Below are 16,798 nucleotides of genomic sequence, written 5' to 3' on the forward strand. Positions count from 1 at the left end.
TCCCTCAGCACCAAATCCGAGGAGAGTTCCGGGAGAATTTCCTGGAATTCTCCCGGCTCCTGGTAGTATAGTCACTTCCATAGTTAATCGGGCCGACGTACCCACCGCGTGCAGCCCAGCTTTAGGGTTCAGTACTTCAGTTGTTTTCCTTAGTTCTAGAGAACTCTTGTTTGCACAAGAGTTCACGTTTGCTGCACTGCTGCCTGCTTCAGCATGATACCTTTACATCCCAAGAATTCACTAGAACAAGCGGTGTCATACAGCGCAGATCAAGGAAATAGGACTCAAATTAGAACAAGAGTTTCTTTTTTTATATACAATGTGAGCTGTTAAAGTTGCGCAAGTGTTAAGGCCGGAACGGCAAACTCAAATTATCGCAATTTATTTACTCAAGCTACTAGAAGGGACGTACATTTTCAATCGATCTGGGTTCCTGTGAAGCGCGCGTTAATTTAGAACCGTTGAGCATAACGGCTGGTTCGAGCACAGCTTCCAGAGTAGCCTATGCATCGCTGATGCATTTGTATCAGGGAGCTCTAGGACGTGGATATGGCCCGTGCAATCTAAGGGAGTAAAGAACTCTTAGCAACATCTTTCTTTTCCTGGTTATCAAATGGCAAAAAGCTATCGAAGGTCATATAGCGCAGAAAAAAAAGAGTCGGAGGAGCGTGGAGAAGGTGCGAAAAAATTGAGCTTTGAAAGTTGTAAAAAAACAAAATAACGCTCCGACCACGTTTGAAGTGGGGAACACTGCCGTGCAGGAAGAGTGGGCGGCTCTGCTAGGCCGTCCCGTTGATGACCAGCCTCTGCAGCCTGCGCAGCACCGGTGCAGGACCACTGCCGCACAACTGCCGGTGGTCGTCTAATTCGGCGTGGTAAACTGCCAGGCACATGCGCGGGCCTTCGCGCTGACGGGCGAGGGTGGCCTGGGAGGAGAGCACCGCGCAGAGCACAGCGGACTTGGATGAGCAGTTTACGGTAAGACGATAAGATTACGTAGATAACACACACAAAACAAGCCGACGGCTCTTTCGGCTGCGTAAGTGCTAACGAATTACGTGGTCTAATTTCAGTAAACCGCCGATTTGCGTGGCTTCCATTTCGATCGCTCCTGGCCGGAAACTCAGGATTGACCACACGTTGTGCTTTTACAAAAAATCTAGCTTTGGCGATATCTGGCCTGCAAGCTAGCCTAGAGTGTTTAATCGCCATCATTCCAGGCATTTTGCCTATTTCGTTACTATGCGTAATGTATTGCTTTTTCTTGTCTTCCCCCTCCCTCTTCGTTATGAATGAGTACTTGGGGTGGTATATATGAGCGATGTACCTTGCGTGTGAGCGACCAGTCATCGTCGAAGGCGACCCACGTGTGCTTGGTGTGCTCCATGGCGTAGAAGGAAAGCGTGCGCAGGTCCTCGAAGCGCCGCACCGTGAAGCGTTGGCATATCTAGAAAAAAAGAGAATGAGCCTAGGTTGAGAATGTCAAGTAGAATGTAGCGCACTTTGGTTGTAGGTGGTCATACCGAGACCCTTATCAGGAGCCAGCCCACCAACAAAATTTTCAACTATAAGGGCTCCTGCAATAATAGTTTTCACCACCACCACAGCGCCACTCCACTCCCTACGCACGCACACCCCGCCGTGGTGGCTAGTGGTCGCTGACTTGCGGTGCCCAAGGTCGGGGATGGAATCCAGGCCGCATTCAACGGAGGCAGGATGTAAAATGACGAGCAACATCACTATGTTGAGCCCCAAAAGGATCCACTATACCTTCTCCCCGTTATCTGATTACTGAATTCACCCGGTACCACAGTTAAACTCGCGGCACTAGTGACGCCACCGCTTAACCTGGTCACGGTGGCTAGCACACTGTAGGCGCGTGCACAGGGAAATGAACCTCGTCTTTGCGTGGGTTTGTAGTGTAGTACGCATAATCAGGCGGCTCTTTTACGTGTGCTCACTTCGGAGAGAGATATCTCCTGCGGACCAGTCAGCGCGTCGTCCCCGAAGCTGAGACCCATGTGGTAGCGGAAGAGCAGGCCCCCCAGCGCAAAGGTCAGGCACCACTCCTGGCCGTCCAGGGGCTTGCGCAGGAGCGAGATCTTCTCAAGCTCCTGTAGCTGTTCGCACCGATTGAAATCATTAGGCCACCCAACTGACGAGCACGCTAGATCGTACTGTGGTCACTGCTATAAGTAGCTCCCTGACAGTACGAGCGCTGCACTCCGAACGAATCCTCTATGTGTTGCTGAGGGTGTAGTGACAGAGTGCACATGTTATGTGGTCAGTTCATGGTGGAGAAGCCAGCTGAATCAGACAGATGGGCTAGTTGGTGGTTTTACTTATATTACACAGATCAAACATGAGTATCATTCGATCGTCCTCTCAGCTCTTCATCAGCGTCCTTTTAAACTGGTGCAGTGCTGAATACCGAATTTCGCAGCAATAGAAACCCTATGAAAGCCCATTGGGGCTGGATACTCAGCCTAGCCCTGTTTCTAATTGTGCATCATTAGTGTCCCAAATCTCTTGGACCCAGGAGGAACTCTTGTCCAAGGATGCTTGTTTAGCCGCACTACATTAATTACAATTGAACCTCCCTGGGCTCAAAACTTGTAACAAAGGCTTTGCTTTGTCCTGAGAGCAGTGAGTGAAATAGGCTGTAGGAACTTTCGGAACAAGTAAGAAAAAAGTTTGACGAAACTTTTATGAGATAAACAATCAATGCTTTCTATGAGTATTCAGACAATTTCTGGACCAAACACGTTCCTTATGCTGTTGTGTGATCGTAATTATACTCAACCTCGGTAACATTCTCGCCTTAAGCATGCAATGAGAACTTCCACAATGAGCACGGGAACTTTCATGAAGGCAGTACGCTCTCAAAAAGTTTAAAGCTGCATTTTTAGGAGTTCCATTTTCTTGCATACCAGAAAGACCTCGGCCATGTCGGCTCCGATGTAGCGCCGGTAAGGGTTGGGCGCCCTCAGGACTTTGCTGCTGAGTTCGTGGTGCTCGGTGCGGAACACCACCACGTCGGGGCAGCTGTGTAGTAAGGGACTCAGCAGTTATCACAAATAACCATGACAATGAATTGTTGTTTATGTATCTTGAATATTAAGATCGTGTCTAATGTAGCAAATGGTGAAACGAACAACTTCTGATGGTTTGTGGAGGTTTAACGGCCCAAAGCGACTCAGGGTATGAGGGATGCCTTAGTGAAGGGCTTCAGAAATTTCGACCACCTGGGGTTCCTTAACGTGCACTGGCATCGCACAGCACATGAGCCTCTAGCATTTCGCCTCCATCGAAATGCGACCACCACGGCTGGGATCAAACCTGCTGGTTTCAGGTCAGCAGCCGAGCGCCATAACCACAAAGCCACTGCCGCGGCTGGAAGGAAGATTGGCGGGAAAGGAAGAACGCGCTGGAATAGTGGAAGGCCCTGGAACAATTTTGACCATGTGGATTTATTAACGTGCACTGACATCGCACCACATACGTACCCGCCGTGACGGCTCTGTGGTTAGGGCGCTCGGCTACAGACTCGGACTACCTGGGTTGAAACCTGGCCATGGCGGCCGTGTTGTGATGGAGACGAAACGCAAAAGGCGCCCTTGTGCCTGCGATATGCCAATGCATGTTGAAGATCTCCAGCTGGTCAAAATTACTCCGGAGCCCTCCACTACAAGAATATATCGGCGGATAACATACAAGCCTGTATCACACAGTTTTAGCATGTAAAAAACACCAAACGATACCGAAAATACCAAACTCGACACATGAGCAGTGGTACTGGGTGCCGCCCAGCTAGCACCTCGGCGGCCAGAAGAACCTGATCATGATGACCCGAGCAGCAGCAGTCTCCAATGAAGTCTTGGATGGAGGACACCACTCACATTAGGTCATCTAAAATATTCGTACAAAGAAAGTTATTACTAACACCACCATTACCACTCTCGTCTACGGCACCACTTTCTCTTTCTACTTTCACTCCCTCTCTCCTCCTTCCGCTCATGGCGCGGTTGAGGTGTCACCGATAAGTGAAATAGTTTTCTGCTCCTTAAAAGCTAATTTTCAATTTTCACCTCTCAGGCACACCTTTTCCGCTTCGCCTCCGTCGAAACACGACCACAGTAAGCGACAACAGGATCGTTTTCGCGAGTCGAGAAAAGAGAAGCGAGAAACATATTTTTTTAGTGGCGTCTTCAACATAGAATGCCACCACCGCTTCACAACGCCCCCGGACACTGGGAGGCGAAGACGGAAGGTTTGCAGTTGGACGAGGTTGTGCTACAATTTTGCGTTGCTCTCTTGGTTTCCGCAGTGGCGATGGTGCGAAAGACAAGTGTAAAGATTTCTTTGCGAACTGACAACGCCCAGTATCTAAGCATTGCGACAAACCACAGCTCAGTACGCATGCATTCCTGCGGTGTAGTCTAAGCGTAACTCAGACTAGTTCTCAAATTTTTAGTGCGCTTGTATTAGAGCTCACGTCAGAAGCAAAATTCGCTGTCATATGTCACAAAATTCGCTAATTTCTCGAGAGGTCACGTGACCATGTGGCGCCATCACAGCCTGCGCCCATAGACCACCCTTAGAGAAGTCACAAAACCTTGTGCTGTCATTCCAACTTGCCTACCGGGTTGTCAGCAACCTCCTGCTACACTAAAATGCAAATATCGGCACCGTCACAGCATAGCGGACACCTGCTACCGCAACTAGCAGTTCAAATATGGCGATTGATGGACCGGAAATAGTAATGAAACTGACGCGAACACGCACAAAATTGCAGCGGAAGCTCCTGCATGTGAAATTAAATGCTATCGCATTCCACTCTCTAGGTGACTTCAGCGTTTGCATACTTTTAACCCGACAGCGTTAAGGAGCTCGCGTCGCAGAAAAGCCGGTGTCGTCGACTTCGGCGCCTTTGGCCGTGAGCGAAAAATGGCGCATCTCGGTGGGCACTTGAACCGCGCCGTAAGGGAAGGGATTTTAACGCTACAGCGTTAAGGATTGATTGATTGATCGATTGATTCATGGATTTATTCATGGATTGATTGAATGACCGACTGATCAACTGATGAATCGACTGATTGATTGATTGATCGATCTATCGATCGATCGATTTTTCCTTCCATTACAGCGCGATCCGGGTGTCCAGCGAGAAATGTGAGACAGGCGTCATTTCCTTTCTTTGAAAGCAATTGTTCATTTCATTTTCCTTTCCTTACGGCCTGGTTCGGGTGTCCACCGAGATATGTGAGACAGGCGTCCTTTCCTTAAATTGTCCAACGGGCCACGCGTCGCGCCGAACGGGTGATGGGGCTCCGTGTACTCCTCGGCAACGCTGCGACACGCTGTCGCGTCTCACTCTTAAAGACGAAGCTTAAGCGTCCTCCAATTTTTTTTTAAAGTTTTCCGTTACGTACTGATCAGAGCACCAGTGAACAGCGAGGTCGTACGTACTCGACCAATTTCTCCATGCCGCCGTTGCTGGCCAGGAGTGGGCCGTAACGAAGCCGCAAGAACATGATGGAATCCGGGTCGCTGCTTTTCATTTCCTGGAAAAAAAACAAGACAAATCTACAAACGAAAATTCACCAGCACCAAATTTTACCGACATGTCAGCTGATGCTGCGAGTATGACCGGAAAAGTCAGAAGCGATGGTGGGTTTGAAGTCCACTACAGGCACAATATTCCACTTAAATCAATTTCGCAACTATCTCCTAATTCCGCGCACCATTCCACGTTATGAATAACAATGCGCATTTAGACGAACGTGTAATGCAATCTCTTTGCCAAGGGAAAAAAATCTGCGAAAACACCGAAAAAAATGACCCGCACTTGAAGGGCGCCGTAGTGTTTGAGAGCAGGCTCATGCGAATTGTAGTTTTTTGCAACGAAGGGAATGCAAAGCGATTAGCAGTTTTGTTAGAGCAATTCAGAAGCGAATATTTTGAATAGTTCTGACACACAAAAGAGGCTCAACGGCACAGTGCGCAGTATCAAAAGCAATATTAAGCACATGAACATTACGTGGAAAACTGGGCGCACTGAAGCTTTGTAGTTTTGACTAAAGTTATGTGAATTTTCTGCAAAATTGCCATCCGAAATTGTAAATGTTGACCAACACGCTGAGTTCAGCAGTTTGAGCGGCCTCATGTACAGGGTCGGTCAAAAGTTTCCGGGCCACAGGGTCTGCTTTTGAACAGTATAGTAAGGCCGTACGACACTCCTGAAGCTCAAAATATCTGTACAAGGTAGAAGAAGCATTGCTCTAACGTCTGAGACCCTTGACGGATTTATTGGCGTCTTAAATGCCAGGATATATTGACGAAAAGCTTACCATGTGGGCTGAAAATGTTTGACCAACTCTGTACGTTCACCCAAGTAGCGACTACAATGCGCCTGGAACCGGAGCCAATACTTCCTTAATTCATGAAGCTCCACGTGAAAGAAAAGTAGATTGTCAATTCGTACACAAATCGGTTCCGCAAGCGAAAATTAGAACTGCTAGCCATGTATACCCGCCTGACTCGAGTTAGCGGTCGCCTTATCGAGGCGAGCGGTAGCATGAGAGCAATCTTTCGGTCTTTCCAGTAACCTCCGGAAGTTATACGCCGCGGCGGGGTCAGACACGACAGGTCTGTTTGCGTAGTTTGGTCACAGCTTACCGCTGTGACCATCAACCTGGCTGCGCGCGGGTGGAGGGCGTATGCATGCAGGTTCCTCCATTTTGTCGCCTTTGGTCGCCACTTGCCACAACTGGGCTTAACTGCGCGCGCGCCGCGATGCTATACCGCAGGACGCTTGTTTGGTTTGGTTTGGATTATGGGGTTTAACGTCCCAAAGCAACTCAGGCTATGAGAGACGCCGCAGTGAAGGGTTCCGGAAGAATTTCGACCACCTGGGGTTCTTTAACGTGCACTGACATCGCACAGTACACGGACCTCTAGAATTTCGCCTCCATCGAAATTTGACCGCCGCGGCCGGGATCGATCCCGCGTCTTTCGGGCCAGCAGCCGAGCGCCTTAAACACTCAGCCACCGAGGCGGCAGGATGTTTGTTAAACAGAAACCACACGAAGAGAGTACTCCATAAACATTAATGGCTTGAAAGGAATACTTTTGAAATTCCGGATACCAAACATTCGGACGGAATCGAATATTGTATACCTTATTATTCGACAGAATATTATAAATCATCGAATATTGCCACAAGCCTAGCTAAGAGGCAATAAGCACTCGAGTACATAAGCCAAACAGAACACGAACTTGCGTTCACATCCGGTTTAACAAGCGAGCATCGCAATTGTGTTCGCCTCCAATTGGGCACGTTGTGAAAATACCCATGGTTTGCGTGACCGCCTCATCTCCTTTGGATATGACGCAAAGTGGTGTGGGTAGGTTTAAAGGAAACAAAAATAATGTTGCCAGCCCGCACCGCCTGAGGCATCACGAGATTAAACCAATATAAAATAAAATGTCGATAATATAAAATTTAGCGTTCCGGAAATAAGAAAAGGGGGGGGGGGGTCCTGGCTAGATGAATCGTCATCATCATCAGCCTGACTACGCCAACTGCATGCAAAAGGCATTTCCCGTATCTCTCCAATTAACCCTATCCTTGCCAGGTGCGGCCACTGATGATTATGAAAAAGCATTTGACTCAGTGCAAACCTCAGCAATCATGCAATCATTGCGGAATCAGGGTGTAGAAGAGCCTTATGGGAAAATACTGGAACATATCTATAACGACGGCACAGCTACCATTGTCCTCCATAAAGTCAGCATTAAAACTCCAATAATAAAATGTGTAAGGCAGGAAGGCACGATCTCTCCAATGCTGTATGAAGGGCGTCTAATAACATTTTTTCATCAAGCGAATGCCTGATGGGCAATAGATGCGCGTGTTCCAACACAGCAGAGCCAGCGCCATTCGCCCTACAGTTGGTTCTGTCGCCCAACATTTGGCCGACAGTATGTTCGACCGTCGCAGCCTCAATGACTTTCAAAGGCAGCTGCTGACGCTCCTTTCACAGGGCATCCGAGGAGCAAGCGCAGCGTTCGTCCACTCGCTTTGCAGGCCGCCTGCAACCTTGCGAGGACCTCCTCGTTGAGCGCGATTGCCGGAGACAGGCGCACCTCGACGCCGTGCAGGCTGGCGTTGTTGACGAGGCGCGCCATGGCACGGCCCAGCCGGTGCCAGCTCAGGAGGCTCGGGAGCCGCTCCCACAGCGGAGCCAGCGGCATCGAGGCCAGCAGTTGCGGGGACAGCGAGCCCGGAGTGCCCAGTGCGCGGAACGCCTCGAAGTTCGCGCTATCTGCAAAGCAAAGTTCCGTCCTCAAAAGCCTTTTCTACGGCAGCTACGCGCAAAGTCTGCAATGCGGATGCCAGTGTCGGAAAAGGAGGCTGACGACTATGAATATACAGGGTGTTTTATATAAGACTTTACACAATTTTAAAATAAAAAAGGCTTTTTGAGCTAGAAGAGCGCTTTTGTCAGCGGTGTAGTACATCAGAATACAGCTAAGATGTGACAACTAGCAGGCTGGTTAACGAATATTGGAAAGTTAACTTTGGATGTTGGATAAGAGTGGATGTTGAGACATCACCACCGGAGCCCGCTGAACTTTTTTCGGGAATCCAGCGTGCATCAATATTTCTGTTGGATAGTACTTCACGCCAAACGGCATGCTGTTGCAATAATAAAAAAAAGAGAATGACCATTCGGATCTCTGATGGTCGTCACACGCTAAACGTGCGTTCTGGCGAAACAACCATTACCATTTCCTCGCTTCAACATAAGTGCGGTAAGATCGCCCGTTGGGGCTGCCGGGAGAAAAAAGAACAGCATTTCAATATGACCATGCTCGTGGCGGGACTGTTCTCGTGGACATACACACCGGCAGGTAATAGCGTGTACTCGACGCCATCGCTGAGTATGTCCATGTCCCCGGTGTAGATTATGTGCGAGCAGAGGCTGGACAGCTCGGCCATGCCGGACAGCCGGGACACGCCGCACACCAGCGTCGGGGGAACGACTGCATCGACCCGTATAGAGGGTTAGCGTGATCATCAGACCCTAGGGGGCATATCGTTGAGTTAATACTCTAGTACCCCCATGCCAGCGCCTGTGTTTGGGTCAGTGACAATAAGTACCTCGAATCCAGCAGCTTTAATCCACAAGCTTCCTTAATATTGGTTCACTGATGATCCTCTCTAAACAAATTATGTTGTAACCTTAAGGTGTTCATCGGGCTGTTTACTCGAAAATCCAAAATGCTGCTGCCGGTGCAGGCATTATTAGCTATTCACAGAGAGAGGATGTCTGCTGCTCCCTCTTTGCGACACACGTGGGTTTTGCTTGAGGCGCAGCCAGTTTTAGAAATCGTAAGCGACAATTACTCTGATCAAATTACCAGAAGTCTTTCCCAGTTCCTCTCTAAGGTACGGCAGACACTACGAAAAGGACTCTCGGGGGCTGTTGGGGCATGCCAGTTGCCAGTTGGTCTCCGCGGGCAAACTTTGAAGCATTGCAATCTTTTACTTACAGCTGTCAGCGTTGAGCCTTCCTGGAATTAGGAAGGGAGAGTTGGGTCAGGCAGAAATAATCGATCACCCTTAACAAAGAAGCAGCAGAAAAATACGGTAAAATCACGACGTGGAACTAGTTCCGCGTTTTCTTCCTGCTAGTATTTCTAGATATGAAGATTTTCGGTGTTGGGATTGCGCAGATTACCAGGTCACCATGTCGTCATACTTGAGTCTTGACGCCCGGTAGAACTTCAAGCGAATAAGGCGCATATGCTGATCCTGCCTTACCGCCCTAAGGCTTTGCTGCCTAACCCACCGGCCTGTAACATTCATATACGCACAATAGTTATTGCAGTCCTTGATGAAGATATACAGCTTCTATTGAGGGTTCATTTTGATGCTTTAGGTTATTAACGTGCCCCAAAATCTCATCAACCGAAAGTTATTAATGTAGTAGCATTCAAAGCCCCACCGAAAAAAAAAGAAATGGCATCGGTCATAAAATTCGTCCGTTTGTTGAAGGGAAGTGGCGTCACCAGAGTGGACAATTCCAGTCCGCTGGACGAAACTGACGTTATCAGACTAAAAGTGACATCACTTTCGGCATAAGTGTCAGCAGGTTCTAATGCCATCGCATTGCCAACGCATTAGGGAATCAGGTGTACCCGCGCGTTTTTTTTTTATTTCGACTGGATCTATATGCAGCCGACGCAATCACGTTCAGAATGACATTATGCCACCGCTGTCACTGATATGGATTTAAGACTGCAGTGACGTCTAATTACTGCTTTTAAATGGAGATAACACTCACCCTGTCGGTTGACTCTGTGGAGTCGTACGATTAACAGGCCTACAAATAAAGGACAGAATAAGCGTAAAGGTTAAAAGTAATTATTAGCAGTACATCAGATTTAGAAGTGGCAACAAGAAATATCATTACGAGGCAGAGATCTGAATTGAGACGGTTTTTTGGTTTTATGGGGTTTAATGTCCCAAAGCATCTCAGGCTATGAGAGACGCCGCAGTGAAGGGCTCCGGAAATTTTGACCACCTGGGGTTCTTTAACGTGCACTGACATCGCACAGTACACAGGCCTCTAGAATTCCATCTCCATAGAAATGCGACTGCCGCGGCCGGGATCGAACCGGCGTCATTCGGGTCAGCACCCGAGCACCAACTACCGATGAACCACCGCAGCGGTTAACCTAACTGAAACGTGAATCCAAACGTGTGCAACGTACATTGTACAAACGTTCATTACATGTGCGACCTTCATTTCACAACACCATCGGCAAATTGAGCTCGCATGGTCTGGATCGCATGCTTTCCAGAAAACTTTGCAGGATTGGCACGCGTAGCGTATTTCTCAGGTATTACTCATATATAAGTTTAAGTAATATTTATAAGCAATAAGTAAACACCACGCGGTTCCGTTATCTAATCGTGATCGCTTTAATGTTGTCTAAGATTCGGGATAAAAGTGTAATGGAGTATATATTTCGCTCTCAAACGCTCAGGCATATTGTTTATCATATCTGTGCTAGATTCCACGAGATTGTCCGTTAGTGCCATTTCGCCTTAGAACCGTGTCATGGTTACTTTGTGTACATTCGTGCGTTTGTGGGCAATGCGATCGGAATCGAGCGCAAAAGGTGACGCTGCTCTCACTCTTCTGCTTGAATAGGTGGCGCGTGGAGGCAGCCAGTCCCGAGAGCACTGCAAGCGTGATGACGAAGCCGCACAGTATGACTAGGACGTCGGTCACTGTCGGCGCAGGGTGGCTGTACGGACGACGGCGCCTCCTGCGCAGGTGTAAAGATAGCGTAAACGAAGGCCTTAGCATGACACACTACATCACACTGCAGTTGAGGCCACAGGTGGTGCCGCGGGCCCTGTACCGAGACTTCCTAGCGACCACTTGTACATTGCGGCTGACAAGGAAAGTTTTTATGCTCATGTTTCGAGTGCAGTAGCCGAGTACTATTTAGGAGTAGAGTACGTCGGCTAACGGGGAGTTCTTCCTTGTCCACCAGTGCCGATGTGATGTTTTAGAATAGAACAATGAAAGAAACTCATAATGGATGGAGAACTATATGCGTAATGCAGCAGTCCATCGGAGCAAGCTAAGAGCACTGCGTGGATAGCTTTAGTAGCAACGAGGATAGCAATGGAAATTGCAAACATGGGCGCTACTGTGGATTCACATCACAATGTTTATTGGAAAAAAATCGACTTGAGGCAAAGAGATACGAACCCTTCAATCAATAGAGTCCATCAATTTTGCAAGAAAACGGCAAGGGTTGGCCGAGGAAAAAAATTGAATCTATCATCACTTCAAACAACCTTAGCACCCCGTATACAGGTCTGGAAGCGTAAGGGGACACAGAAATGATTTGCGCGGGATACGAAAGCACAAAAATTTGGCACTTAAGATGGACATACAGATAATTACTGTGCACATATGAGTCATCAAGAAACATGGAAAGCGCGGAAGTCCCTATTTCACAAATATACTGTTTCACATATATGGTTGGCGAATTTGCCTCACTACAAGCCCTCAGTCTATCTAGTGTCCATTTAACTGCAGGAATTATTGAATGAAGAATGTTGTCCCTGAAAACCGTACTAGTATCTTATGAATACATTATGTATTCCGGCATGTTGTCGAGGCTCGTGATATCATTCATGCACAAAAGAAAGAATAGCAGGCCTAGAATGCTGCCTGCGGAATACAGGTTTTAATGTTGAAAAAAAAAGATGACACCTCTTTTTTTATCACGATACATTGAAGATGATGCTGTAAACATGACCATATGAGAGAAAGGTGAGCGCCATGGATCCCTACAAGTTCTAATTTCTTAATAAACTCTGGGGATGAAGGCGGTCGAACGCTTTTGAGAAATCTATAAATAGAGCTGGACAGATCTGTTTGTCTTCAAAACAACCCCAAAAATTCTTTATGCATTAGCCTTCGAACTAAAAATTGACTTAGACCTCTTCTATACTTTTACAGAGACCACACAAGCAGTCGGCGTGCGCACGTTGACAAAATTACTGCGCTTTTCATAATAGACTTCGAGAGTTCCTTTCCTCCTCGTTTTTCTCACAGTCTCACACTCATTCTCAGTCATTCTAACGGTGCTAGTCATTCTCCACTGTAAGCCATAGTAAGTATGTATAGGGTTAGTCGGAAGTGTTCTGTCCAGAGGGTCGTTCATGAGCAGTGAAGTCGGTAAATTGTAGCACCCATGAAGCTAACAAGGCCCTCACGGGAGAGAATGAGACTCATTGTAGTTCATAGATGTTCAGCGCCGGCGCATAGCGGACATCCCACGAAGCGGCTCAAAGGCAGTGCCTGTAGCGTGGACACTTTTCGCTAACCCATCAGTCAGAATTTGACTCAGCCTAAGTGAATTATTTAAGCGCAAGCATTGCACCAAACCTGTGCTTAGCACCCGTCTTGCGGTCATTGTGTTCGGGTGCATCTATCATGACGTGTCTGGGGACGCCGTCGCCGGCGGCCTCGTTGGCGTGTCGCTGGTGCTTGGCCGCGGTCATCGTGGCTCCCGAGTTGCCAGACGCCGCCAACGAAGAGGCCCTGGACGCGGGAGACGTGGCAGCACTGCCGACGTGGCGTTCGTCACCGGCCACAGATTCGGGGGGAGGCGGTGACGGGGACACATCCTGGCACGGGCTGGACGCCCGAGAGTCGTCTGTGGGGGGCGCCGGTGACGAAGGCGCCTCTGACGGGGAAGGCTCCGGCGAGGGAGTGTCGGCAATCATCACTGCGTGTTCGTTGATCCCAGAGCGCGGATGAATACAGGTTGTTTGCCCAAGAGTTTAATACATGTAATATTGCCCAGTGGAACTTCACACTGAATGATTCCTATAATTCTGCAACCTATTGATATCGCATAGTGAAACGTCACTTTGAATGATTCCTATAATTTTGCATGTTTTCTGCTAGCGCATAAGAAAACTTCATGAAACGTACAGTCCCAAAAGACTGTGCGGACAACGTATACGGAGAAGCCGAAACAAATGCCGACTCCGTATGACGTCATGCAATTGCGGAAATGACAGAGAAATATCAAGAAAAAAGCATAGAATGCTTACGGATTTCCCTACCTTCTTTCTTGGTAACTGGATTCCATTTTTCTACAATTCTATCATGGCGCTGATACGAAAGGTCGCAGTTAAGACTTTATTATGTAAATTTTTTATGCACTCATATGGAATCCGAGTGAAAAGCTTGTCGGCGCTTGTCTACAGTCTGCTCTTCCCATAGCAACGCCATACGTACACTGAATAAGCCGCTGCAAGAATGCGTAACCTTCCTAGAATCCGTCACTAAATGTAACACACGTGAGATCTCTGGGCTGTTTTCGCTTGTTTGGTGAATGCGAACTCTTTTCAAATGGCGTCCACACCACGACCGACGCTCATCGGACATAACACTAGTAAATCCGAAGGACGGAGAGCTGGGCAAGCCGGTTCGTACCTGGCACAGTTACAACAGCGCGTATGGCTGCGAACGAAGAAAGGACAAGACAACACGGCGTTGTGTTGACGCCCTGTTGTGTTTGCCTTTTATCCATGCGCCGTCATTTGCGCACTTGTAGGTACTCCAAATAAGTAAATTGTGGAGACATGTCCGCTACTGTACCGACAGTCGGGGCAGTGGAGGCTGCTGTTGTCTCGACAGCCGGATGCACACTCTTCTTGAGGACCTCGCCCGTGTCGGAGTTCGTCACTACGGCCTCCACCGTGACTTCCTGTCCCTCGGGACCCCGTCTGGAGAGATGCTGTACCACCACAGGGTCGGGGTCGGACACCACCGCCACTATGTCGCCAGCATCTGCAGAATGCGGGTAGGAGGGTTAAACATTTGAAGTTTTGAATGGAGGTCCGCTAACCTAAGCGAAAGCGTTTCTGCACTATAAGCAAAATTCTGACTTGGTTCGTGCTTCGATGCCTTGCATGTCCAACATTCTTGGAAACAAATATTGAAAATTGGAAGACTTTAATAAACTGTTATTGAAATATTGAAAGTAATGCATTTTATGTGTAGCAAAATCTTTATTTTAACTGCAGAAGAACCGAAAACTGAGCAAGTTGGTGCATCTGTGCAAGTGTTTCCATCGATCGCATCGAACAGTTACTACTGCCATAGAAATCAATAGGGAATGCTTTTGACGATAGCAAGAACATTAATAGAAAAAAATACACGACTGCCGTCGATTGATCTGCAGATATATATTGAATTTTATTGTGAAATCTTACACTATATGAAAAATAATTGCTTTTATAAATGATTTCCCGCTCAAAAATGCGTTTGTCCAGGATGGTTGCGTATGAGGAACTGCGCAATGTGATGGCGGCCCCGCATTTCAGGCGCCGGTGTTATCGTAATACGTCTTTATAGTAGATCCTTTCTATCAGCCGTGGAAAGCAAGTGGAGCAAGTGGAAGCTTGTGCTGGCTCCAGGAAATGAGTATCGAAAGTATGTAGCTGTTCGCACGCGACAAATACGAGAGTTTGGCAGGCAGTTATAACATCGCAGAGGAGGAAAATGTTTTCAGCACATGCAAAAAAATTCAGGCCGAACTTAGCGTTCCATATCAAAAAGGTGGAAGGAAACCTGCTTAACCTAAAGTCTGACTAATACAGAAAGTAGCTTAAAAAGTCACTCGGTTAAAGGAGATATCAGAAAATGAAAGCAGCAGGATTCTTATTTTCCGCCAGGGCTTTGACATTTAAACCACGTGTTTCGAAGTTCCCTTCCGAGCTACGGCAGTGGAAAATTTCAAGAAATCAATGGACGATTATTATCGGGCAACGCGAGGTTCGGCCACAACTGTTGGTGGCGGGGAAGATAATATTGCTTATTTATTATTGTTTGCCTTCTTAGTCGGCGGCACGTCACTGTGCTGCCGCTCGTGACGTCCATGTGTTCCGACCACTGAGCACGGGGCGTTGGAGTGACGTCATGCATGACATCCCGGCACGCTGGCCTATAACAGCGCGGCTAGTCCCGCTAACGCCAACGCTTACTACTCATAACCGGGAAACGTGCCTTTAACAGCTCTCGCTATTAATATCAAAATTCCCCACTCTTAATCCTCTGTTGTTTCGAGCCACCCATGCAATAAAGATGTTTGAATTGAATAACTGTTAGCTTTGCAAGGTGCTGGTGACGTACTTTCCTTTTCGCTGTGGTCCAGAACAGGTCATGGCCATCAAGACAGCGCGCTATCCTTAACTTTCTTTATAACCTTATATCATAGTTTGGTTTATGGATTATTTGGTTTAACGTCCAAAAGAGACTCAGGCTATGAGGGACGCCGTAGATGAAGGGCTCTGAAAATTTAGGCCACCCATGGGGTTCTTTTACGCGCACTGACGTCGCACAGTACACGGGCGTCTAGAATTTTGCCTGCATCGAAATTCGACTGCCGCGGCCGGGACCGAACCCATCTTTCAGGTCAGCAGCCGAGCGCCATAACCACTGAGCCAACCTTTGATCCATCGCCAGACGTGTGCGCTAAAAGAAATGGGGTGCAGATGCTGGAAGGAGAGGGTGCAGGAAGAGGACGAATAGCCTTCTTGTTCGGAGGGACGCAAATGTGCTTCACGTAAGGGCAGTGAGCCTGAAAGGGGGAGGGAAAGGGAAGAGTAGAAGTGGATGAGTGGCGCTCTAAGCCCACAAGGGGCACTCACCAGCAGTTGCAGCTTCTACAGGAGCAGGAGTGCCGTCCTTTTCCATATCGGTCGAGATATCGCAGTCGTTCGAGCTCAGCTAGCAAAGAATAATGCGCCTGCGCGTGGCTTCTCTTTCTTCTTTCTCCTCGTTCGCTGGTGCGCGTGCAACTGATGTTGAGGGTTGGTTCATGGTTTGATGCCCGTGCGGATGAGTTGTCGTTTTCTTCGTCTCTACGCCGCAAGAGTAAGTTAGTTCCCGTGGGGCTGGTTTAGGGACGCGTGTGAAAGTGGTGTGCACACCGCAGCAAAGCTGCCTTTATAAATGGGCAAAGTGAAAAGGCCGAACAAGGTTCATCGTCTGGAACCTCATCAGAGTCTCAATGACAAGAGTAAGGAAATGCACAGGGAAGGCAAGCGCTGCTCCAGCGTTGTGAGTGCCTTCTTATCCCCATCCTGAAGTCGCGCTGAGACTCTTAATGCAATAAGGCATTAACAAATTAACAGTTCTGGCATCAGACTTAAGTCCAATAATTTCTGAGCACTTCGCCTATCCGT

General features: G+C 48.1%; 3 protein-coding genes across 3 annotated transcripts in view; all 3 read right to left on the bottom strand.

Annotated features, from left to right (window-relative positions):
* Positions 1–673: 673 nt before the first annotated feature.
* Positions 674–2,032, bottom strand: LOC144118733 (uncharacterized). The gene is made up of 3 exons (XM_077651577.1): positions 1,962–2,032; positions 1,328–1,447; positions 674–926 (listed from the first exon to the last, which is right to left on the bottom strand). Exons 1-3 carry the CDS (start codon positions 2,019–2,021, stop codon positions 780–782), a joined length of 327 nt encoding a protein of 108 aa, XP_077507703.1. The 5' UTR covers positions 2,022–2,032; the 3' UTR covers positions 674–779.
* An 859-nt stretch (positions 2,033–2,891) lies between these two features.
* Positions 2,892–16,798, bottom strand: part of LOC144119828 (uncharacterized) — a 40,958-nt gene continuing 27,051 nt past the window's right edge. Inside the window, exons 8-9 of the mRNA XM_077652358.1 lie at positions 5,470–5,564; positions 2,892–3,045 (exon numbers count right to left, since the gene is read on the bottom strand). Of these exons, the coding sequence (XP_077508484.1) occupies positions 2,892–3,045; positions 5,470–5,564 (249 nt within the window). The remainder of the gene's footprint in view (positions 3,046–5,469; positions 5,565–16,798) is intronic.
* LOC144118350 (uncharacterized) lies at positions 8,005–16,370 on the bottom strand. Its single transcript, XM_077651301.1, has 8 exons — positions 16,262–16,370; positions 14,208–14,399; positions 12,984–13,326; positions 11,210–11,343; positions 10,353–10,391; positions 9,559–9,579; positions 8,911–9,048; positions 8,005–8,327 (listed from the first exon to the last, which is right to left on the bottom strand). The coding sequence occupies exons 1-8, from the start codon at positions 16,305–16,307 to the stop codon at positions 8,005–8,007; spliced, it is 1,236 nt and encodes a 411-aa protein (XP_077507427.1). The 5' UTR covers positions 16,308–16,370.

This window comes from Amblyomma americanum, chromosome 2 (genome assembly GCF_052857255.1).
Source record: "Amblyomma americanum isolate KBUSLIRL-KWMA chromosome 2, ASM5285725v1, whole genome shotgun sequence".
NCBI lineage: Eukaryota > Metazoa > Arthropoda > Arachnida > Ixodida > Ixodidae > Amblyomma > Amblyomma americanum.